The sequence below is a fragment of the Trichosurus vulpecula genome, chromosome 4 (genome assembly GCF_011100635.1).
Source record: "Trichosurus vulpecula isolate mTriVul1 chromosome 4, mTriVul1.pri, whole genome shotgun sequence".
Lineage (NCBI taxonomy): Eukaryota > Metazoa > Chordata > Mammalia > Diprotodontia > Phalangeridae > Trichosurus > Trichosurus vulpecula.
The window spans coordinates 391582689-391607032 of NC_050576.1; the positions used below are offsets into that span (position 1 = coordinate 391582689).

The 24344-nt window shown below is 39.4% G+C and overlaps 1 protein-coding gene across 1 annotated transcript in view; it reads right to left on the reverse strand.

Moving 5' to 3' along the window:
• Window positions 1-24344, reverse strand: part of ADPRHL1 (ADP-ribosylhydrolase like 1) — a 56413-nt gene that overhangs the window by 2847 nt on the left and 29222 nt on the right. Inside the window, exons 3-6 of the mRNA XM_036756442.1 lie at window positions 23002-23127; window positions 14306-14446; window positions 5189-5316; window positions 3397-3529 (exon numbers count right to left, since the gene is read on the reverse strand). Of these exons, the coding sequence (XP_036612337.1) occupies window positions 3397-3529; window positions 5189-5316; window positions 14306-14446; window positions 23002-23127 (528 nt within the window). The remainder of the gene's footprint in view (window positions 1-3396; window positions 3530-5188; window positions 5317-14305; window positions 14447-23001; window positions 23128-24344) is intronic.

Below are 24344 nucleotides of genomic sequence, written 5' to 3' on the forward strand. Positions count from 1 at the left end.
GCAGCTTAAAAACTCTTAATGATGAAGCATTTTGTAACTTCACCTTATAGCTAGGATTCTAATCCAGGTCTCAGACAGAGATTCTATGCCGTTGCTGTTTGGGTGGTTAGTCATGTCTACCTCATCAGGACCCCATCTGAGGTTTTCTTGGCAAAGATACTGGAGGGGTTTGCCATTTCCTTCTCCAGCTCATTTTATAGATGAGGATCTGAGGCAAACAGGGTTAAGTGACTTGCCCAGGGTCACACAGCTGGTAAGTGTCTGAGGCCAGATTTGCACTCAGGAAGGTGAGTCTTTCTGACTCCAAGCTCAGCATGCTATCCACTGTGGCACCTAGCTGCCCTAGAGATTTTCTGCACTACAATTTTATTCTATTTTTACCTATCATTTTGTGCTACACACTTCTTCATCTGATCCTTCCCTGTTATAGGGCAATAGACCAGATGTCTAAAGCATAATGTTAAAGGGGAGGCCTGCCATAATTTTCCTCTTCCCCTAAGGGAAGCATGATATAATATTGACTGCACCCTGTGTTGGTTAAAACATTAAGTAAAACAAATTTGTCTAACTTCAGAGAATCAGAGCATCTTTGAATTATAGAAGGAAATTCAAAGGTCATAATACAACCTCTTCCCTACATATGCACACCACATGTAGAGACTAAAGTCAAGTAATAGCACAATAGTTGACCCTGCAGAAGCTGAGATAAAGGCCTAGTCAACCCAGCTGAATAAATCCTGCCTTAGTTCTGGGCCAGCACTCATGAAGAATTCCCACCTGCTCCAACACAATACATTTGATTTTTTTCTCCCACTTGAACTGGGGAGAAGAGGTCAGTATGAGGCTGCATAAGAAAACTGGGGTCCACTGGTGTCTCTAAGTGTTTAAAACCAACAATAACAATAATAAAGAATAAGGAGTGGGATGTAATTATTTACTTTATTCCAAACTGTCTGCTTATTTTGGGAAATGTGCGACTTAACACTACAATTAGACACACAATTTGCTCTAGTTATAGTCAGCATGCCCATATTTTTGCATGTAGTGTAAGGTGGGTGTTAGTGTATGTAAGGTGGATTTTGTTATTCTTTTTTAGATAATAGTTCCCAGGATCGTAGATACTAGTTCCCAGGATCCATGGCCGTAGCAATCTCTGGTTCCCAGTCTCATGGCTTGTAAACATCTCCACCACGCTTGTGCATCATATTACAATCTTAAATTACAATCTTAAAATAATGTAAACATTTGAGTTCAGCTGGTAAATACCCACTGCGACTGTGCAGTGAGATATAGCAATGAGATAATGTAAACTTGGGAGGCTATTGCTGGCAAATTGCCTTCTTTGTTTGTTACCCTATATATCATGTGGGCACTGGTCAGTAAGTGGAGACTCTGTATGCTTGCCTCAACCATCCCCCATCGAGACTTAGGGGACCTGTAGGAGTTGTGCTCCCCTTATTAGCAACCCCTTTGAGAAGACTAGAATAAAGTAAGCGTATTTAACCCCTTATTATGACTCCGTTCCTGTCTTCCTGTCTGCCCAGATCAAGAATGAACCTGTTGGAAAAGCTCCTGCTCCCCCTCCTGTGCCCTCTGTCTAACACGCATGTTCTCAGTTTCCCACTTAGCATGATTTCATATCTACACATCTGTGTTTGGATAGCAACCATGCCCTCATTCTCTCAAAGAACTCCTTAGCATCCCGGCGTGTTAAAACACCATGGTTTACTTGGTCATTCCCTCATTTGGGGGGATTTCAGTCGTTCCAGTTGTATCCTTCTGTGAGCTGTGTTCTGTGAGGCTTTTCTAGACAATGGAGGGACCGTCTGTTCCTCTCTAAGCACAAGCACTATTAGTCTTGGATGCTCTCATGCTTGCACATAAGACCATTGGGCAGGCTAATAAAGTTATGAAGAGGACTGGGTTTTAATGGGAGGATATAATATATTCTGGGGGAGCCAAGTGGCGCAGTGGATAGAACACTGGGCCTGGAGTCAGATTCATCTCCTGAGTTCAGATCCAGCCTCAGACACTAGGTGTGACCCTGGGCAAGTCACTTTACCCTGTTTGCCTCAGTTTCCTCATCTGTAAAATGAGCTGGAGAATGAAATGGCAAACCCCTCCAGTATCTCTGCCAAGAACACCCCAGAACAGGATCATAGAGCATTGGAAACAACTGAAATGATTGATCAAAAACCCACATAATATATTCAGCTACTATAATAACATATTATCTTTGTGTAATTTATAACATAACATCAATATTATAAAAATGAACAATCTTGAGGACTTTCATAAGGTGATGAAGAATGAAATGGGCAGAACTAGGAGGGAGAGAGGCATTACAGGTACTTTGTACGCAGGCACTTTGCTGAGAACGTTTACAAATATTCTTACCTGATCCTCACAAAGGCCTTGGGAGGTAGGTGCTATTATGATGACTAGTAAGTGTTTGAGGCTCAATTTGAACTCAGGTTTTCTCAACTCCAGGCCTAGTTCTCTATTCACTATAGCGCCTATCTGCTAATTTATACACTAACAACGGTACAGAACAGCAACGACAGCGACCACAACTTTGAAAGCTGTGAGACCTGTGAGCCACCCAGCGACCATTCAGGGGTCTAGAGGACCAACAGCGAAATACACTGTCCTTTAAACAGAGGTGACGGATTAAGGGCGCCAGATAAGGCTCTCTCTCTTACACACACACACACACACACACACACACACACACACACACACACATTGTTGGTCCTTCATTCTCAAAGAGCACCAATGACATCACAAGGGTAATGTCTTGATGTGTGTGTATGTGTGTGTGTGTGTGTGTGTGTGTGTGTGTGTGTGTGGTGTGGTGTAATGTACAGCCATTCAGGAAACTTGTTTTGCTCAACTATGCATATTTGTTACAAGAAATTTGTTTTACTTTTCTTTTTTTTTTTTAACAAAGTGAGAGATGGGATGGAAATAAAATAGATACCTGTTATATTAAAAAAGAGGGGTATGGATATTACAGCTGTGACACGTCACATGAACTTTCAGATGAGTTCATTGTATTATTAGCTTTAATCAAACTGTTTTATTTTACGACCTCTTAGGAGATGATAGTAATCTGTACATGTCTGTAACATAAAAAAATTACATCAATAAAATTTTTTAAAACTTAAAAAAGAAATAGTTATATATGTATATGCATGTATATGTGTATGTTGAATATATACATGTGTATATGTATGTGTGTATATACGTGTACATGTGTGAATATATGTAGGAGGGTGCATGCATGTGTGTGTATTCCTGCTGGAGGGAGACTTTGGAAAGAGGCACTGGTCATTCTGAAATCACAGAATGTCACGAGACACTAAAACCCCCAAAAGTAAAGAAGGAGAAACTGACCTCCGTGAAACATGGCCCTGTTGCAGAGCTCTGTCCAGTTGTCCCCTGCTCCCAGAAGAGCATCATATGCAATCATTGGTGCATCATGGCCCCTTCTTCCACCTCGACCTTCTGAACTCCATTTTCTGTAAGTCTGATGAAATGACCAAGGTCAGTTATTTGAGATTTAGGAAATCGCTGAAAAGGTTTAACAGTTTTATTCTAGGTTGTTGCTGTTGTTTTAGCTCCAAATGTGAACTTGGGTACATAGAAAGTCTTAGCTAGGTCTATCCATAGTGTTTGGCTCACGATCAGCATTTGAAGAGTTGAGGACAGCTAGACCAGTAAAAAAAAGGTTGATGATGACATCACTTTTTAATAAATAACAAAACTGATTTGATTTCATTGTGGCCTTCATGAAATGCCGTCATAGCAGTGCTATCTTATCTCCTAAACCAAGCTGTGATTTTAATAGGGAAAAGAACTGGACCAGCATTTTCACTGATAATAAGGAATTCCTAGCAAGGAAATTCCCTCTGTCAACAAAATGGAACCTTCTCTGCAATTTAGGGAGCTGCTCAGAGCACTGAAAAGTTAAGTGACTTTCCCAAGGTCACAAAGCCAATAAGTGTCAGAGACAGAACTTAGACCCAGGGCATTCTGGCTTTGAGGCCAATCCTCTATCCTCTATACCACTGCGCCATACTGCCTTTCACATTAATAGCCACTCCTAATTTGATACCTATATTCCAAAGAATTCTTAATTCTCCCCAAATCGGGTATACCATCTTTTTATCCTCATAGTACTTCTTATGTGGTAGATAGAGGTAATATCGCCAACAAACAGATGGAAGCCTCAAGGCCATAGCTGTATTTGAGAATTTTTTCACCTCAGGTAAATACCAATAATTGTGTTTTGGGGAAAGTAGTAGGAAACAAGACCTCAGTCAAGAGATAGTACTGTTGATTAGGGCAGCGTAGGAAGGAGCTCTCCCCAGCCTGTCACCTCGTAGCTTCCTATTTTACCTAATTATCCTTACTAAGTAGGTGCTAAATTCTCTTGTCTCTGCACAGTTGAAGGACCGCAAATATTATCAGCACCGCTAAATTTAGTACCCTGGGGCAAAGCACTCATCCTCCAGGCTGGAGTTATGGCTCTCACCAAAGGGCAGAAAAGGTAAAAGAGGAGGGTGCTGGGAGAAGCCAGGACTAAAATTCAGGCATCTTGACTTAGCAGTGTGGTGCGATGTTCACACCCCGAAATTTATCGTTTTCCTGATGACTAATGGAGCAATCTAAACCTGTAGTCATTGTTCAGATTGAGAGAGAGAGAGAGAGAGAGAGAGAGAGAGAGAGAGAGAGAAGAAAGGAAGGAAGGAAGGAAGGAAGGAAGGAAGGAAGGAAGGAAGGCAGGAAGGAAGGCAGGAAGGAAGGAAGTAGCTAGGATCCCTGAGAATTCTGCCGTATATTCCAAGACCATGGATAGTACAACCACACTTAGAGTTTGTATATCTAGGAATATTCCAGTTTTGTTTTGGAAATAACTCATATTGAATAAAATTATGTGAAAACCATGAGCAGGAAAAAAAAAACACTTAGTCGACTGCAAGTGTGTATTTAAAAAATATGACTTCCTAAAGGGTTTTTTTTAAAAAAAGTACAAATAGCTAGTATTCTCATCCTTGAATCTTTTACCCAGGCTAACAATCTACTCCCTGAAAACTGTAAGGTGAGCCTTCAGGAAACCCCTGTGGAATGCTATGAAGACAGTTAATATTCTGAGGTTTTTCTGAAGGAAAATCATCAAGCTTACCTTGTCTCTCTCCTCTGCATCATAATGATCAGGAAAAGTGGCTTTACTATCTTGGTCTTCAGCAATTTTTCTCTCCTCCAAATAGAACTGCCACTTGGCTTCAAAGTAAAACCAGTGTTCCTGGTATTCTAAATACAAAGGAAATCAACAGTGACATTTAGCCTTGGCAGAGGAATCCTTGAAATACTCATTCTGCTTAAAGGGACCCTAAGAATAGCTTTGTGGTGGTATCTTTGGTTCCTATGTATTACATACCTCTCCCTACAATCATTTGCCAAATCTCATTGATTCATACTTTATAACACCTCTTGTCTCCATCCCTTCCCCTCCATACCCACCATGAACACTCTAGTGTTGACATTCATTACTGTCTAATTGCATTATTAAAATAGCTTCCTAACTGGTCTTCTAGCTTCAAGACTCTGGCTCAGCAATATTAAGAGGGTGAGAAGGAGAGTGAAAGCCCTTATTGATTATTTTTTTTAAAAAATTAATGCCTTTTGGTTTTAATATCATATTCATTTTCAAATACATCCTCTTCCCTCCCCTCCCTAGTGAGCTAAGACTTTGCTTCAAACAAATATTTTAAAAGAAAAAATAAAAGCAATTTAGTAAAACCAATAAATATATACACCAGGGCTGTCCAAAATGTGGCCCACTTGCGGCCTGTGGGCAGTGTGATTTATGCAGCCGGCCTACAAGCATAGAAATTTACACAAATGCTTTAGTAACCGAAGCTGAGCTACCGCAGAGCTCTCACTAAAATGGCAAATCAAAATACATTGTCTATTGTTTCAATAAAAACCTAAGGTTGGACAGCCCTGATATAGACCATATACCATGTGAAATATGAAATTTCACACCCAAAGTCTCCCACCTCTGCAAGATAAGATGTACATCTTCTCAACTATTCTCAATATCTAAGAAAGGTCATAATTATATGCTACCTTCTCACTTTCTCTCTTCATTCCCACCCCGCCCCCCCCCTCCACTGCCCCAGCCCTCAGGCTTCACCAAAAGTCCAGCCCTTCACCAACACTTAGCTGTCTCTGCCATCCCCCTTGCTCATCTTCCTCATTCCCTGCCCCCAAACTTTGTTTCAGTTTTAGTACTTAGTCTCAGTTCTTCAGTCTCTATCTCTCAACCCTTATCTAGCTCTCTGTCCCACTGTCAGCCTTCTTCTCCACCAAATCACTGACTCGGAGAGGGAAGGGGCAGCCCTAATGTGGCGTTTTACACTACTGCTGGATTAACCTTCAATTTTGCACCAGGATGAACTTCCTTACTCTATTCAAAACCTTTAGTAACTTCTTATTGCCTTCGGACTACTCTCCAAATTTCTTCATCTGGCATTCAAGGTCTACTCCCGTAGGTATTACCATTCCCTCTTAGCCTTTACTTATTTATTTATTAATCTTTTTTTGTTGAGGGGGGAAGGCAGGACAACTGGGGTTAAGTGACTTGCCCAAGGTCACACTGCTAGTAAGTGTGACTTGAACTCAGGTCCTCCTGACTCCAGGGCCGGTGCTTTACTAGTCCCTTTAAGCCATAAGTCACCGTTTTCCCTTCACTTACGCTCCAAGACACAGGGTCATCTGTAATACTCTTTGGCAGAAGTCAGCAAACCGCTGCCCAAGGGCCATGTCTAGCCTCCTCCCAATTTTGTACAGCCCCAGCTAAGAATGGCTTTTACCTTTTAAAATATGATAAAATTTTATTTAAAAATGTACAGTGTAAAATGTAAAAACCATTCTTAGCTGGGGCCATATAAAACAGGACTGTGGGAGGGCTATAGTGTGCCAACCTTTCTATACTTCTGTGTCTGCTCATTTTGTTCCCCATTCTTGGACGGCTTCCTTCATCCTCTCTGTTGCCCCCTTCTCTGCCCCATGAAATTCTATCCATCTTTCAAGATCCAGTTCAAAGGCAGCATCCTACAGTTCTTGCCAATTGAAAATGATCTTGTCCTCCTTAGTCCTCATATAACCCTGTTTATGCCTCTCACGCACTCATGTTCCATTTTGTATTAGAGTTACTTATGTATATGTTGTATTTACGAGATTGTAAGATCCATAAGACCAGTGTTGTCCACGGGAACAAACCCTGAAATCTGAAACAGTGTTAGAAAGAAATTTATTAGGTCATTTGGTAGAGGAGAGGGAGCTCCACCTCCTTTTCAGTTCATTCTCCTCTACCAAATGACCTAATAAATTTCGATCTGACCCCTTTCTGGCACCAAATGCATAATGCCCTGCACATAGTAGACACTTAATAGATGTTTGCTGAGAGCAATGTGGTCATAATTTTGCTTTTTTAATACAATTAGGGCAATTCCCAAGAGATATTATGGTGCGATGAGAAAGAAAAAAAACCCATCGGATTTGGAATCAAAATCTGGGTTTGAATCCTGGCTCTGCTACCTGTCCAGGGTATATGACCTTGGGCAAGATCTTTAACCTAAGATTCAGTTCCTCATCTGGATTGGGAAGGACACTGAGATTTGTATTGGCTACCTCATAGCATCTGTTATTGGAAGAACTAAATAAGATCACATATATAAAAGCTCTTTGTTGTATAAAATGCTCTGTATTATTACTATCATTACCACCACCATTAATAATAATGGTAACGACCTTACACTTCTGGTACAGTTGGAACTCTGACTCTGACAGGGTCTCCCAAGCTGGAAGGCACTGAGTGCAGACACAGCAATGATCCGCTGTCCATGGACCAGTCTAGCTGACGGCAGAGGGATTTATAACCATAAGACTGGCCCTGAGGTGATCAATATTTGATGAATCAATATGGCAGAATTGAGAAAATAGTGCTCATGGAATTCAAGGAGACCTGGATTACAATCCTGCCTCTAACATTTGCTGGTTGTATGACCACCACAGATGAGTCACTTCTGCAAACCTCACCTGTGAAATGGGTATAATAGAAGTTGTGGTAGCTCACAGGGCTATCGAGTATAAGTGTGATAATATATATACAGTGCTTGGCAAACATTAAAGGGCGGTGAAAATTTTAAATATTCATAAGAATTTTAATTTTAAATATTTTAAATTTTAAAAATTTTACATATTCATTTTAAAATTAAAAATTAAATTAAAAATTTAAAAATTTAAATATTAATAAGAATTTATTTTTCTTAATATTAATATCATCATTGAAATAACCTTCACTTGGTTTCACTGTTTCCAGTTTTAGTTGCTAGCTCCTCTAGCCCCTCTTTGAATTGTTATTGCTCTCTCTCCCTCTCCAAATTGCTTTTATTTATCAGTGCCCATGTGATAGCCTCTCAAAAGAATGTAAACTCCTCGAGGGCAGTGACTTTTCTTTCATGGCACCTGGCACGGTGCCTCATATGTGCTTAATATATATGTTGACTGAACTGAATGGAGTATTATTTTGACCACAGCAAGTCCTAAAGGCCACATTTTACTGAGGACATGAAGGGGTAGTGACTTACATCAATGGAGAATTACCTACACTGAAGAAATTACAAATCTTATAAATAAGTGATAATAATAATAATAGATGATGGTATGAATGATAATTAGGCTCTCAGGCTAGGCCACAGAAACCTAAATTGCTACACATTGGAAATATATTGCACTAATAGTACTATAGACTTTTTTCTGGGAAAATATATTCTGAGCCCCAAACAGCAGTGATAGTTAATAAACTGCCTACTATGTGCCCAGATACTGCACGAAGCACTGAGGATACAAAGAAAAGCAAGACAGTCCCTGCCCTTGAGGAGTTACCCCATCACCTCCACATTTCTCTATAGGTCAGTAGGAGCTATGATTTGACGGAGGAGAGAGCTAGTGATGGATAGGGATTCAGGAGTTGAGAATGAGGATCTAAGAGTAGGTTAAAAGCTGAAAAATAGCTTGGAGTCGGGGGGTGGGAGTAAGGAGCAGGGACTGAGGAGGGAGTGAGGTGGTCATGGGGCATAGAGCTGGATGGGGATGGATATCTGGGGTGGGGCGGGGTTGGGGAGGGAGGAGCTGCGATGAGGAGCCTGAAAGGGAGGGAGAAGGGATGAAGGCTGAGAAGCTTGTGACGAAGCACAGTAATAAAAGTCCTCCCTTCCTCCCTCCCCCATCCCCACCCCCACCCTGTTGTTACGAGGGAAGGTGGGATGGTAAAGGCATGGACTGCAGAGCACTGTCAATTCCAGATTGTGGTGAGACGGAGTAGACAGTGCCTTCTGACGCCTGGTATAGTGGGAAAGACTAGCTCTAGAGTCTGAGAACTCTGGAATCTGTGGAAAAGCATCGAATCACAGAATGGGAGGATTCAGGTTGAAATTCTGCCTCCATTCCATATTACTTTACCTGCTGAGCCTCAGTTTCTCATCTGTAAAATGGGGAGACTGGACATCCAGAAGTCTCTTCCAGATCTACAGCTATGATAGCTAGAGATCCTTGGGCTCTACTCGGCTGGGATTTAGAGCATTTTTTCATATGACTATAGATAGCTTTAATTTCTTACTCTGAAAACTGCCTGTTTGTATTCTTCGACCATTTATCAAGTGGGGAATGACTTGTATTCTTGTAAATTTGACTCAGTTCTCCATATAGTTTAGAAATAAGGCTTTTATCAAAGACACTAGTTGCAAAAATTCTTTCCCAGTTTTCTGCTTCCCTCCCAATCTTGGTTGCATTGGCTTTGTTTGTGCAAAAACTTTTCAATTTAATGTAATCAAAATTATCAATTTTGCATTTCATAATGTTCTCTGTCTCTTGTTTGGTCATAAGTTCCTCCATTCTCCATAAATCTGACAGATAAACTGTTCCTTGCTCCCCTAATTTGTTTATAGTATCAGCCTGTATACCTAGATCATGTACCCATTTGGACTTTATTCTGGCATATGGTGTCAGATGTTGGTCTATGCCCTGTTTCTGCTGTATCATTTTCCAGTTTTCCCAGCAGTTTTTGTCAAACAGTGAGTTCTTATCCCAGAAGCTGGGGTCTTTGGGTACTCTTTTCAACTGGGGCAGTAATTGTATGCCAGACCTATATAGAAATGCTGGGCTAATAAATTCAGAGCTGTGTGTATATTTCAATATGATTTTATTGTATTTGCAAAATGGGATTATTATCAATCACTATCTACTAAGAAAGAAAAGATGAATAAAGCAGGAAAGGAGGGAGAAAGCATTATTTCAGAACCGCTTGACTGAACTTTGAAAATAGAAGCATTAACATACCTCTGCTTAAGTTTTGCAACATGTTTTCATCAGTGTAATAAAGATATCAAATGTCAGATTAGTTGTGAATCCCACTAAGAGCATGCTTACAAATCAGGGAGATAGGAAGTCTGCTTAGCCTGCTTAACAGACTAAAACACATTCCCAGAAACACTTAAGTATCTATTCTGAGGTCACTCTACCAAGCAGGAGCAGAATTGGAATGTACCTAACCACTACCCGTAGGAGCACGTACTTAACCCCTACAGGTTAGTACATTCCACCTCCTTTGGAAAATAAAACTTGGAGTGTACGTGTGGAGGGGGAGAGAATCCTGCAGTCTGCTAACATCCTTAGCATTTCAAATTTGCAATAAGCTCTCTTAGTGCATCACCACCCTTATCCCTGATTCTGCTGGAAGACTGGATTGCCTCTCTGGCCCCATTTTGCAACTGAAAAGAAGGACAGAGATGTGAAGCCACTTGTCCAAGACCACCCCAAAAATTCATAGGAGACTCAGAATTCAAAGTCACAGCCTCCATTCCCTTATCTGCAAAATGTAGAAAATAATAGTACTGGTACCTATTGCCAAGGGTTGTTGTGAGGATCAAATGAGATGACATATATAAAGAAGCACCTTGTAAATCTTAAGGGATTATATAAATGCTACTTATTATTATTATTATTATCTAACGTCATATAAACAGTAGGGGCAGCTAGGTAGATCAGTGGATAGAGTTCTGGGCCAGGAATCAGGAAAACTCATCTTCTTGAGTTCAAATCTGGCCTTAGACACTTACTAGCTGTGTGACCCTGGGCAAGTTGCTTCACCCTGTTTGCCTCAGTTTCCTCATCTGTAAAATGAACTGGAGAAGGAAATGGAAAACCACTTCGATATCTTTGCCAAGAAAACTCGACTGACACGATTGAAAACAACCAAACAAGGTCATAGAAGTAGCGTTAGAGGCAAGATTTGAACATAAGGTTCATCTAACTCCAGAGCCCATACACTTTCCCGTATCAAATAGCTTCCTCCTAGGTCCCACTCAGTTAGTAGAGTAGCAAGAAAGACAAAGTGGCAGAAGGAGGTACTGGTGCCATAGGTCCTGAGCTGCCTCAATTGAATAGAACAACTTTTGGGCTGCTTATAAGCTCTTGGTGGGAAATAATAACAAAAGGAACTAAACCTAAGGCACCTAAACTGTGTCCTTAGAAGTCGTTGTTTTAACATATTTGATTTAATTGCTTTTGCATCTATGAGCTTGAGTAAAGAACTGAAACAATTAAATTTAGCTTGTGCAATCAACTCCTTCACATTATGCTAATTTGATTAAATGGAAATGTAACATCAAGGTAAAGGAGAAAAGTTTTCTCGGTGGATGGGGGCTGAGCCAAGAGACTAATCCAAAGTCTAATGAGAAAAAAACACTGCCACCCACAAAGGGGGTGCAGCCAAGAGGTAAAAGGAGTTAGTCTCTGAGAAGCAGAGCATCTGAGTGATGCAGCTAGGTGGGATCGTGGACAGAATCCCAACTTTAGAGAAGGGAAGACCTGATTTTGAATCCTGTCTCAAACACTTTGTAGCAAGATGACTATCGGCAAGACATTTAATCTCTCTCGATCTGATCTATAAAATAAGGATAATAATAGCATCTACATCACAGAGTAACGAGATAGCACATGTAAAGTACTTCATATCCCTTAAAGAGCTATATGAATACCTGCTGTAAACCACAGGGGAACTTGGTGTTCTCACTGAAAGCTCTCTGGTGTTGGGCAGAATGAATAACCACTTGAGTGAGGCGGAACTACCCGTCCCTGATCTTTATTAACTTAATAAGGTCAGGTATCTTGGCAGCTGTGCCTTCTGGTGGTTAAAGAGATAAACAGTGGTGAAAGGCATAAGCCACTCCTGGACCAGAGACAGGTTCTTTAGAGCTTCATGGTACATATCAAAAACTCAGGAATGAAAGACTGATTAGATGCTTTTTAAGTAGATGCCACTTAAGGAAGGAGTCCTAGTACAGTAAAATAAGGTTAAAACAGAATTGATTCAGAAGTGACAGAATTTATCATGCCAATGAACCCAGCTATCAGATCTGTCCTCTTTGCATTCAGCCAATAACGTATCTGAGAGCTTGGCAGAAAGTGTCATTTGGATCAGAGAATTACGGCAAGATAGCATTTAGAGCTAAAAAAAATACATTAGAGAGGAAGAGGAGGAACTAAATGAATATTTGTTGAGATACATTAAATTGATTGAAGGGGTACTTCCTTAGCATTAGAGATAAATATAATGTTTTGTTTTTAACTAGCTGTATGATAAGACACCAAAATACAGTGTTATTTAACAAAGGCCAAAATTCAAACAGAACCTCTGACTTACATAGCTTTGAGAATGAAAGTACAAAAATTTGTTAATTGTTCATCATTTTTACAGACATTGACATATGTAAACAGGTATTTACAGAACCTAGAATCCCAAGTTCTCTCTCTCCCTCTCTTCTCTCTCACTCTGTTTTCCTGTCTCTTTCCCTCCATCTCTTCTCCTCTCTCTTCTCCCTTCTCTCCTCTCTGTTTTTCTGTCTCTTTTCCTCCATCTTTTCTTCTCTCTCCTTTCCTCCCTCTCTTTTTCTCTCTGTTTTTCTCTCCATCTTTCCATCTCTCTCACTCTCTTCTCCATCACTCTTATTCCTTCCCTCTTTTTCTCCCTCCCCCCTTTCTCTTTTTCCTCTCTACTTCCCTCCTTCTCTCTCTCTCTCTGTCTCCCTGTCTCTGTATCTCTCTCTTCTCTCTCTCTCTGTGTGTGTATATATATATATATATATGTAAACACGATACACAAACAAATATTCTTTCTGGATATTTAGGCATGTCCCTATATTAATACTATTTAGGACTTCAATACTTAAAAGGTCTTTTGATTTCATCAGAGTGCATACTCACTCCATCAACACATACTGTGACCTTTATATACCTTATAAGCCAGTTTTCATGAGTTGCCATCACTGAAAAAATTATCATTTGGCTAAACTTATGGCAATATGCTTCTCAATACTTAGCTATGGTAGTCCTTGGACAACAGATACCCAATCCATCACTAGTTCTGTACTTGAAGCCGGTCCAGTTTGGGAGGACCAGATCTTGTGGTCTGTTGCCACAGCATTAGAGAACACAGAATCACCTCCATGACATGATGAGGTGTTGAAATTGAACGTTAATGCAGTTTACTCATGACTTTTGCGGGAGGGCAGAAATCACATGCTCACAGTACTGAGAAGGACCTCAGGAAATTATCTATGCCCCTATTTCATGGTAGTATAGAGCCTGAATCATATGAGAAGGACCATCAACAGGGAAAAAAAAAACACTCAGAAAAACAATTTAAAATAAGCATCAATCCTAATACTCCATCTTAAGTATGCTGAAATCAAGTCAATTTATGAAATAAGAGCCAACCCACACACAGCCTATGGCTATATTGTAGCTGTATGAAGATGTAGCAAACCCATTCGAATATGGTTCTTCTTTAAAAGGCACTGAAACCTTGAAAGTTGATTGGATCAGGGAAACTAATGACTCAGGCTATTAACATCACTTCCTGATTTCCCACTTACAAAACAGCCTCAAGGATCTGTCTGATGTTTGGCTGAAGATGGACAACTCAGAGGCAGGGGAGCTTTGCTCATCGGAATCAATTTGGGGTATTCTAAACCTATATTCTCATTGAATGTTCTTTTCCTGCTATTTGCTGAGCAAATCTGCTTTTATTAATAGCCGAATGGCTCATAGGTATCTCATTTCAATCCAATATGGAGCCTGAACCACTAGGAGACTGGTCCAAGTCTGGCCTGGCGTAGAACAATATGAATCAATCTCTCCAAAAACAATGCACCAGAAAAATAAACCTCCTCACCTGCCATATGTCGAATTGTCTTTTTACAGAATTCTTCAGCCATCGGCACCACCTTCATCATATCTCTTCCCCACTGCACAAGCGGCTTTCCTTGGATGGCGTAAGAAACAAAGAGAGCTGTGCATAGGGACCCCAGGAAACCTAGACATTGGAAAGAACAGCAGAACAGAAAGAACAAAATAAAGGGTGACAACTCTGCCATCTAATCAGGAAGTCATTACTAACCGGCACCTTCTTTTGGACATCTCTAAGCTTATGTAACCAAGTCAGCCAACAAACATTTATTAAAATATGTGATAGCAATAGCTAGATGGTGCAGTGGATAGTGTCAGCCCTGGAATCAGGGGGACCTGAGTTCAAATCCTGACTCGGATACTTAATAGCTGTGTGACCCCAGGCAAGTCACTTAACCTTGCTTGACTCAGTTTCCTCATCTGTAAAATGAGCTGGAAAGAAAATGGTGAATCACTTTAGTATCTTTGCAAGAAAATTCCAGAAAGGGTCACAAAGAGTCAGAAATAACTAATTGATTCTCTCTCTGTCTGTCTGTATGTATAGATACAGATATACATATAGATATGGATATAGATATAGACATAGACATCGACATCGACATAGACATAGACATAGACATAGATATAGATATAGATATATACATAGACATAGACAGATATAGACACCGACATAGATATGGATATAGATAGATATAGATACATACATACATGTAATGTACACATGACACATATAGGCACACACAAACATGCAACACATATGTATGCACACGTGTATATGCACACATGCATATACACATTACATACAATACAAAATATAATATATACATAAGTGTGTGTGTGTGATAGGTGGTAGAAATACAAAAGCAGCAGTGAAACAGTCCCTGGCCTCAGGGGGCTTGTATTCTCTTGGGGAAAACAGCACATACATACATAAGTACAAATAAAATATACACAAAGAAGAGACAAGATTGCTCTGGCAGGGAAGGCATCAATACAAGTGGAGGGACCATAAAAGGTTTCCTACAGAAGGCAGTGCTTGAGTTACGTCTTGAAGGAAACAAGAGATTCTAAGTGACAGGTGAGGACAGAGAATATTCTAGTTGTGGAGAATAGCACATAAATGGAGGCTGTCTAAAGAGCCAAGGGGATTTTTCATGTTGTGGAAAGATGTTCCACGTGTCAGCCCTCTTAGATAAATTCAGAACAGACTCCGCCATGGCATCCCTATCATTACGCCCCTCCACATGACTATTCTCCAGGCAGACTGGCCTACTTGCTCTCTTATGAATGTTTTGCCTCTAAGCTTCAGCTGCTCCTTATCCTTGAAATGTTCTAAATGTTGAGGGGATTCTTGGCCAGACACAGATTGGACTGGATGCCCTCTAACATCCCTCCAAAACTTGAGATTCTATGATACTTTGAAATCCTGCCCATCCCTCAGTGCCCATATCAAATGCCGCTGCTATAATGGAACCATCCTTGGTCCTTTTCCCACACCCCACCCATAATAATCCTTCTTCTCTTTGACTTTGTTGTTGCACTTGGTTTGCATCTCTCCCACGTCTCTACGTTTTAGTTATCTGTGCATCGCACATAACCCCTATCAAGCTATGAGCTCTGTAAGGGCAAACATCATGCCTTAGATGGCACAGCGGATAGATCAGTGGACCTGAGTTCAAATCTAGCCTCAGCCACTTACTAGCTGTGTGATCCTGGGCAAGTCACTGAACCTCTCTCCACCTCAGTTTCCTTATGTGTAAAATAGGAATAATACTAGTGCCTCTCTCCCAGGACTGCTGTGAGGGTCAAGTGAAATAATAATTAGTAAGTGCTTAGCACAGTGCCTGGCACATAGTAAGCTCTACATAAATGTTAGCTATTATTAGTATTTGACCTCTCCCCCAGTGCTTGTAAGTCTGCCTTACTGGTGAGACAAGAACCATTACTTTTCACATATGCTGCCTTCTGTGCACTGGTTTAATAAGACAGACCATAATATATAATACTTTTATTCAAATTCTAATAAATAAATATGATGCTGAAAAGCCAGTAACTATAAATACATAGAATGATTTGATTCGCCTACATCTGAATTAATGCGAACCACCATTTGGGTTGGTAAATTAGGCTTTAAGATGTGATGTTATTTTTTTTGTATATTTTGCCCTGTATGAACCCAGTTTGTACTAAGTTTATCATCTTTGATTTGTTCTGTTATATTTTTGGACTGGTTCCTGGCCATAAATCAGGAACTTTCCAAATGTTTCCTTATTAAAATGGGTTTTCTATCCTGGATTCAGTGTTCTTGTATTTTTTTCTTCTAACTTTCTTTGGCTAAATGCTGTGTCACAGTTGGTGGGGTCAATTTTTGTCTTGTATCTGTTGAGATTAAAACGCATGTAAATCTGAGAATGTGTGCTTAAGCGAAGCACATCACATTTATGAAGTATAAATAAGAAATGACAAAAATAAAATTCCCAGCATTCAAGTCATTTGGGCAGAGAAAAGTCTTATTATCCATCAGATCTATTCAAAGAGAACAGAAGAATGATTCTAAATAGCAAAAAGACCAGAATTCATGCAAATGCTCTTTAAAAAGTGTTATTCGTGATGTGCTGTTTTGATTTTCAGGAAAAAAAGGGAAGGTGAATTCTTCAGACTACACGTGGATGAACTTTACTTTGTCTCTTCCAAAATTCTATGGCACATTATTAAAGGGATAAGTTGTGAATGCTTTGAAAGAGAAGCGGTGATCTCTGTAAGGCAGTCTGGGTTTAGAAAGAAATGGCATGCCAGACTAATCTTTTTTCCTTTTTTATTGGGCTGCTTACTAGTTGGGTAGGTCAGGGGAATACCATCGGCACAGTTATCTGGATTTCAGAATGCCAGTTGAAAAAGTTTCTAATGGTATCTTTATGGACAAGATGGGGAGATATGGACTGGAATCTAGAACTAGTTGAATAATTTGATCCAAAAAGAACTGATTAATAAATAGTTCCTTCTCAGCCTTGAAGGAGATCTCTAGTGGAATATCCTATGGTTAACTTCAGTTCTGGATGCCACATTTTAGGAAGAACCTTGATAAGCTGTTCATCCTTTGTTTTCTTAGAGGACCAATGACATCATGCAGTGATGTCTTAACTTGTGTGCGAATTGGATTCGAGTGAGGCAAAGTTGCACAAAGTGGTTGGCCTCATTCTCTTTTCCAGAGTCATCGAAGTCCAGTGGCAAGACAAAAGCTAATGGCCCCAGGAATGGTGGATGACCCCGGCAACTTCTATGTCTGACCAGGCTCTAAGTGTTCCACAATGCCTTCTTTGGCCGCCTTCATGGCCATCGGGACAAACTGTTCTCAGCTGCCTATTCTGAGTGGGGAAGTCTTCACATCTTGGGGTGGACACCTCCCTAACTCACAAATGGGTTTGAGGCCCACAGGTTACCCTCAGCTTGGTTTAGCTGAGACATCTGCTGAGACAGTTTTACCAGGGTGTGGTTACTAGGCATGTTACAGCTTCCCTGGAGCCAGCCACAGGTGAGGGTTGGGTGACAGGTGGACACCAAAGGTGGGTGAACAGCCTTGAAAAGCCCTCATACCAGAGGTGCTAGTCCTCCTTGAATACCCCATACACTCCATCTTAATAAGCTGAAGAACTTCTAAAGGAGGGCGATCAGTTAAAAATCATATCATATGTTAAAAATCATATGTTAAAAAGATTCAGAATAATATCATATGAAAACCTGTTAAAGAAACTAGGAACATTTAGTCTGTTGTGGAGAATACTTTAGGGATGAATGGGTGGAAGGAATGGGCAGTTAGGTGGCACAGTGGATAGAACACTGGGCCTGGAGTCAGGAAGAGCCAAGTTCAAATCCAGCCCCAGACTCTGAGCAAGTCACTTAACCCCGTTTGCCTCAGTTCCCTCATCTGTAAATGAGTTGGAGAAGGGAATGGCAAATCATTCCTATATCTTTGCTAAGAAAACCCCATATGGGGTCATGAACAGCCGGACACAACTGAACAACGTCAAGAAGGCAGAAGGAATATTCACTTCATTTATTTGACAGGGCATCATGTAAAAAAGGCATTTCAGAAATCAGAGAGTAAAAGACCGAATCTTGTCAGAACAAATACAAATAAACTCTTTCTGGCATTGAAAGCCTTTTGTAATGTGGCCTCACCCTGCCTTCCCAGCCTTATTTTACACACACATATATACATATACATACATACATACATATACATACACACAGACACACAGACACGCAGACACACACACACACACACACACACACACACACACACATATATATATATATATATTTGGGCTTCTTACTGTTCCTCCTCCATGATACTTCATTCCTATGTGTTTACACTAGCTCTTTTCTACTTGTGTCTTAAAACTCCTAATTTCCTTCCCGGCTCTGCTTAGGCATCCCCAGTTTTTATTGCCTTCAACTTTTTTTTTTTTTGAGGGAGGAAGGCAGGGCAATTGGGGTTAAGTGACTTGCCCAAGGTCACACAGCTAGTAAGTGTGCCGAGTGTCTGAGACGGGATTTGAACTCAGGTCCTCCTAACTCCAGGCCTCATGCTCTATCCACTATGCCACCTAGCTGCCCTCACTATTGGCCTCATTATTTTAATAAATATGCAAAGCTTAATAGTCAGAAATAGCCTAAATATCCTTTAAATCAAAACCAATTTAAATTATTCATTCTCTGTTAATAACATATTAGGTAAATTCCTAATACTATCAGGGCATTTCCATAGGAAGCACAATTATAATCTAATCCAGTAAGCATTTATTAAGTGCTTTCTATTTGCTATGCACAGGGGATACAAAGACAAAACAAGCTTGCACTCTACTGGAATCTTTCAGAGAGGTTCTTCCCTAATTGGGAAAAGTCATTTAATTGGATGGATTTTTGCCCATCTGCTTGGAAAGATGAAACTTTTAAGTGACAATAACAAGATGGTTAAAAGCCCTAAATTAAGTCCCCAAGCACTTTGGGGAGCTACCCTATGGGTGACTTAGGGAAGAATATGAATGAATGCCACAAGATGAAAAATACAGGACTAGACTATGAGCTGCACTTTTGAAGGGATGAGGGCACAGATCTGTTGAAGTACTGATGTCTATTCATAGGGCCCGTGAAAGGCAAATTGCTAAACCAAGGGCTAGAAATATAGTTTATACCTCAGTTAGTCAATAAGCATTTATTGAGCACCTAGTATGTGCCGGACAGCCGGTGGTGCAATGGATAGAGCACGGGCCTGGAGTCACAAAGACTTGAGTTCAAATCCAGCCTTGGATACTTATTAGCTGTGTGATCCTGGACAAGTCACTTAACCCTGTTTGCCTCAGTTTCCTCATCTGTAAAATGAACTGGAGAAGGAAATGGCAAACCACTCCAGTATCTTTGCCAAGAAAACCCCAAATGGGGTCATGAAGAGTCAGACACAACAGAAACATCTGAACTAGGGCCAAGTACTACTGCTAAGCACTGGGGATACAAAAAAGGGCAAAAAATAGTCCCTGCTCTCAAGGAGCTTAACATCTAGTGAGGGAGATCACATGCAAAGAGCTACATACAGATAAACTAAATAGAAAATAAATAGGAAATAACCAAGAGGAAAAGCATTAGAATTATGACAGATTTGCAAAGGTTTCCTGTAGAAGGTGGTTTCATCTTCTTAAAGCCACTACACACTTGGCTAAGAGCCTTTCTCAAATGTTTTGCCTATCACAAAAGCATTAATTATGGATTTTTTCAAGAGACTGGAGCTGAGTTGATGAAACAAAAATATTCCAATTTGCTTTGTAAATCCACAGTGCCTAATTGTCCTTTTGAATACCATGATATCACTCCACTTACCCTCATGGAATGTTCTAGTCTTGTGAGAACACGTGTCACAACAAAAATAGTGACACTTGTTGCCGAAGTTCATGTTTAAAAATTTAAAGGGGAACGAAGTTTTTAAAAAAATGCATAACTGCTCCAATTTCAAGCCATAACATTTCTTTAGAATGTTGTCATAATACTGATATAAGATATGTAGCTACAGTTAAAGTATATTGAAATGTAAATCCTTTTGAAAAAGAAGATTTTGGAATATATTAGCAAAATGCTATAGGAACCCTACTAAATTATGTTGTCAGTTTCCTTCTTCTTAAAAATAATATTTCAGTTGAATGATATAATTTAAATATATGTATATAATTTAAATATATTATAATTATATGTATATATAATTTTATATATTATTATAATTATATATAATTTAAATATATCATATAATATATTTATATAACAATTTATATTTTATGTAAAATTAGCTATAAAATTTATGTAAAATAATATATAAAAGATTTTTTATGATAAAATAATTTATATAAAATACTAAATTGTATTTTGCATAAAATGAAATAATAATTTATATTTCTATAAAACACTATAATAATTTATATTTCATATAAAATAATATTTAAAACTTTTTTAGCAATTGAACCAACTAAAATATGCTTAACTCCAGAAAAGAAAGAAAAATTTGAATGCCCACCATTTTATTGAAATTAATGCTGCAAAAACTACAGCATACAAATTCAATAGAATATTATCATAAGATAAAAAATGATGAATATGAAAAATTCAGTAACATGTGGAAAGATTTGTGTGAAGTAATATATAGTGAAATGAGCTAAATCAAGAGAATAATATATGCAAAAAGTACAAAATATAAATGAAAAGATCATTTAAAAAAATCTGTACTTTGAGTAATGCAAAAACCAATGAAGGACCTGTGGGAAGATTTAATAAAATATTCCTTTTTTCTCATAGCTGAGAGATGAGGGCCTTTTAGGATAGGATGCTATGTATACTTTCAGACAAGTTTTCTGTATGGGATATTTTTGCTTAATTTTTGAGGGGTTTAATATGATGGCTAGACATGGCAAATGACTGTTATTAAGGCAAAGATCACCAATGATTTTTTTTAAATCAAAGATATAGTACCTGGAATAAAATGTTATTAAAAATGAAAAAAATTGCATTATATACTTTTATACTTTAATTTGGAGAATCTTAGAAACTAGTTCATCAACTTTATTGTTTAGGCTACCATGAATAGCAATGACACATCTAATATTCTGGAATCCATACTTATATGCTCACCAGGGCATTCACCCAATGAATAGAAGTCTGCTCTAGTTTTATTGAATGCCATTTCAAATCTTTCTATTTCAATCTGCTGAGCTGGCGCTTTTTATTCACAACCCTTGACACCATTATTTTATATAATGAAGTTAAAATTAACATCAAGGCAAGCTTGGTCCCAAAAAAGAGGTATAGGAAGACATCTCTCTCCACTGCTTTGCAGAAGTAGTGCAGTTGGGGGAGGGGGAGGAAGCCACAAGTATTGAATAGTGCATATATCATCAGAATTTTTTTAATATATTGATTGGCTTTGCTGATTTTCTCCCCCTTTTTCTTTTTTTTTTTTAAGAAATATTCTTTGTGATAAGGAATGGCTGGGTATAGGAGGAGGGAGATACAGGAGGAAATTTAGATTATGTAGTAATAAAATATATTAATTTTAAAAATTTAGTTAAAAAATGAACATCTTCAAAGGCAATCTTGGAGGGAAAAGAAGTCTGAAAAGAGTATCATGGGGCCTGAAAGGAAGCATGAAGTCCTACACACTTTGCTTTAGTGTAGATAAGCATTTCCCTGAGTGTGTCAGTGTGTGTTTATCATGAGATGGTTTAGCTCCTTCTTTCTCCCCTCCTCAAATGACTTCTTCCTTCCCCAGGCATTTCCTAGCAGCTAAAAGCTGCCCAAAGCACAGGGTGTGAGGAAGTGGTCCTAAATTGTCATATCCTTGGGATGACTGTGTTTCCAGTTATTGGAATCTTTTCTCTGATGATCATAAACTGCGTTAGTATAATGCCTATTCTGAGTGCCCACATATTCACATATATTTTATGCATATGTTTACTTATTTATACATGTATGCTTATACATATGTGTAAATAAAGAAAATATACATTTGTATGTATTTTTTGAAAACAGGAAACTGTACTTAAAATAATTAGATACTCCGATGGATCTGTGATCTCATCAACATGGATGTTCCCTCCATTAATGCAGATTGCTATCCAAACATGTCATTCTTGCTTATAATTAGATCAAACTAAGACACTTATCCTGGTTACTTCTTCTGGGTCTTTGGGATGAGGGAGGTTAAAGGGTCTCCTTACACTCTGTTGCAGGGAGTGTATTCAAATTATAAATTAAAAGGCACCAATATCAGAGACCAACGACAGGTGGGAGAGAAAATGGCAATATAGATAAACCATTCTGCCAGATGAAGTAGCAAGAAATGGATTATATAGATACCAGTTTATTCTTTTCTCTCTTTTACATAGACTCCAAATTAAGTAACGTGTAATGGCACAGGATTTCTGATTTCATTGTGGGGAAGATCTACAGTTTGAGTTCTTGGTTAACCTGGCATTAGAGGGTCTGATACCTTTAAGAATAGCTAGCAACATCATTCTAGTGGCCGGAGGTAGGGAACGGAGTTTGGATTCAGTCAAAGGGTCGCACTTGAGGACCTAGAAGGCCACAGGTTCCCCACCCCCGTTAGCCCACCAGATCATCAATTCATCATAACACAATCGTTACCTGTTGGATGATTGTGGGTCATTCGCCCACACTCGATGCTCACTTCTATGAGTGTCTCCAGCCTCTCAGGCTTCCAATATCTCATACCAATGGACATGGCTTTGGTGGCAGCTCCAAATCCTGAACCTACATAAAAATGTCATTAAAAGGCTTTAAGCATCCGCGTTGTCTTTTATCATCATGTTCTTTGCCTCTACAGCTTTGATGGTTCAAATCCCACCTTTGTTTCAAAGCAGAGGTGAAAGGCTATCTCAGCTCCTTCATGACCCTTCCCAAAAGAAGTATTGTCTCTGCTCTCTGAACTTTGACTTCCCTTCTCTCCGTGTCACTGTGCCCTCACAGTCTGTCTTGATCTATACATGTTTGTTGAATCAGATCTGTGTACATCTTGCTAAATTCTAAGCTCCATGAGGACAGGCACAATGTCATCTGTGTATTTTCCATTGTGCCTAGCAAATACCTTGCCCATTTGCAAGAACTCTGTCAGTAGTATGCTGAAGCAAACTTTAATTTTTGACGTCAGCATTTACACCTTAGAACAAATTAGGGCTTAATTTATTGTTACATTAATTGGTTAAACTTAAGAAAATGTTAATAATGCAGATTAAGCTTAAAAGTGTCTGAATAACATTTTTCCCCGGATCCCAGTTGTTGAGGGCAGCGAGGTGGCATAGTAGACAGAATACTAGGCCTATAGTCAGGAAGAACCATGATCCTGAGTTCAAATCTGGCCTCAAACACTTACTAGCTGTGTGACCCTGGGCAAGTCACTTAACCCTGTTTACCTCAGTTTCCTCATTTGTCAAATGAACTGGAGAAGAAAATGGCAAACCACTCCAGTATCTTTGCCAAGAAAACCCCAAATGGGGTCACAAAGAGTTGGACATGACTGAACAACAACAACCAGGTGTTAAACATTTACCAGCACACCCCTGTAGTGCCTCATAAATATGACTTGAGCTCAGCAGGAGCAAAGAGCAAGGCTCAGGGAATGAAGGCCTGGTGACTGTAGGATGATGATGATGATGATGGGCATTTATAGAGAGTTTTAAGGTCTACAAAATATCTTCACATCCATTCCCTCATTTGAGCCTCATGACGTCCCAGTGCTTAGAAAATACCTGTTAAAGTCAATGGAATGAGAATTCATTGATTTGTCCTCAACTCAGAAAACATAAGAATTTAGGCATCTCATTTCAAACAGCTCTGAAGCTGGGATTCCAATATACATTCCAGTCATATACACCGAAGGGGAGCTCCAGGCCGTTCATCGTGTGTCTGTGATTGTGCGTTTAGCACCACAGGGTCGAGTCACATCTCCCTGTTGTCCTGTTCAGTGTGGC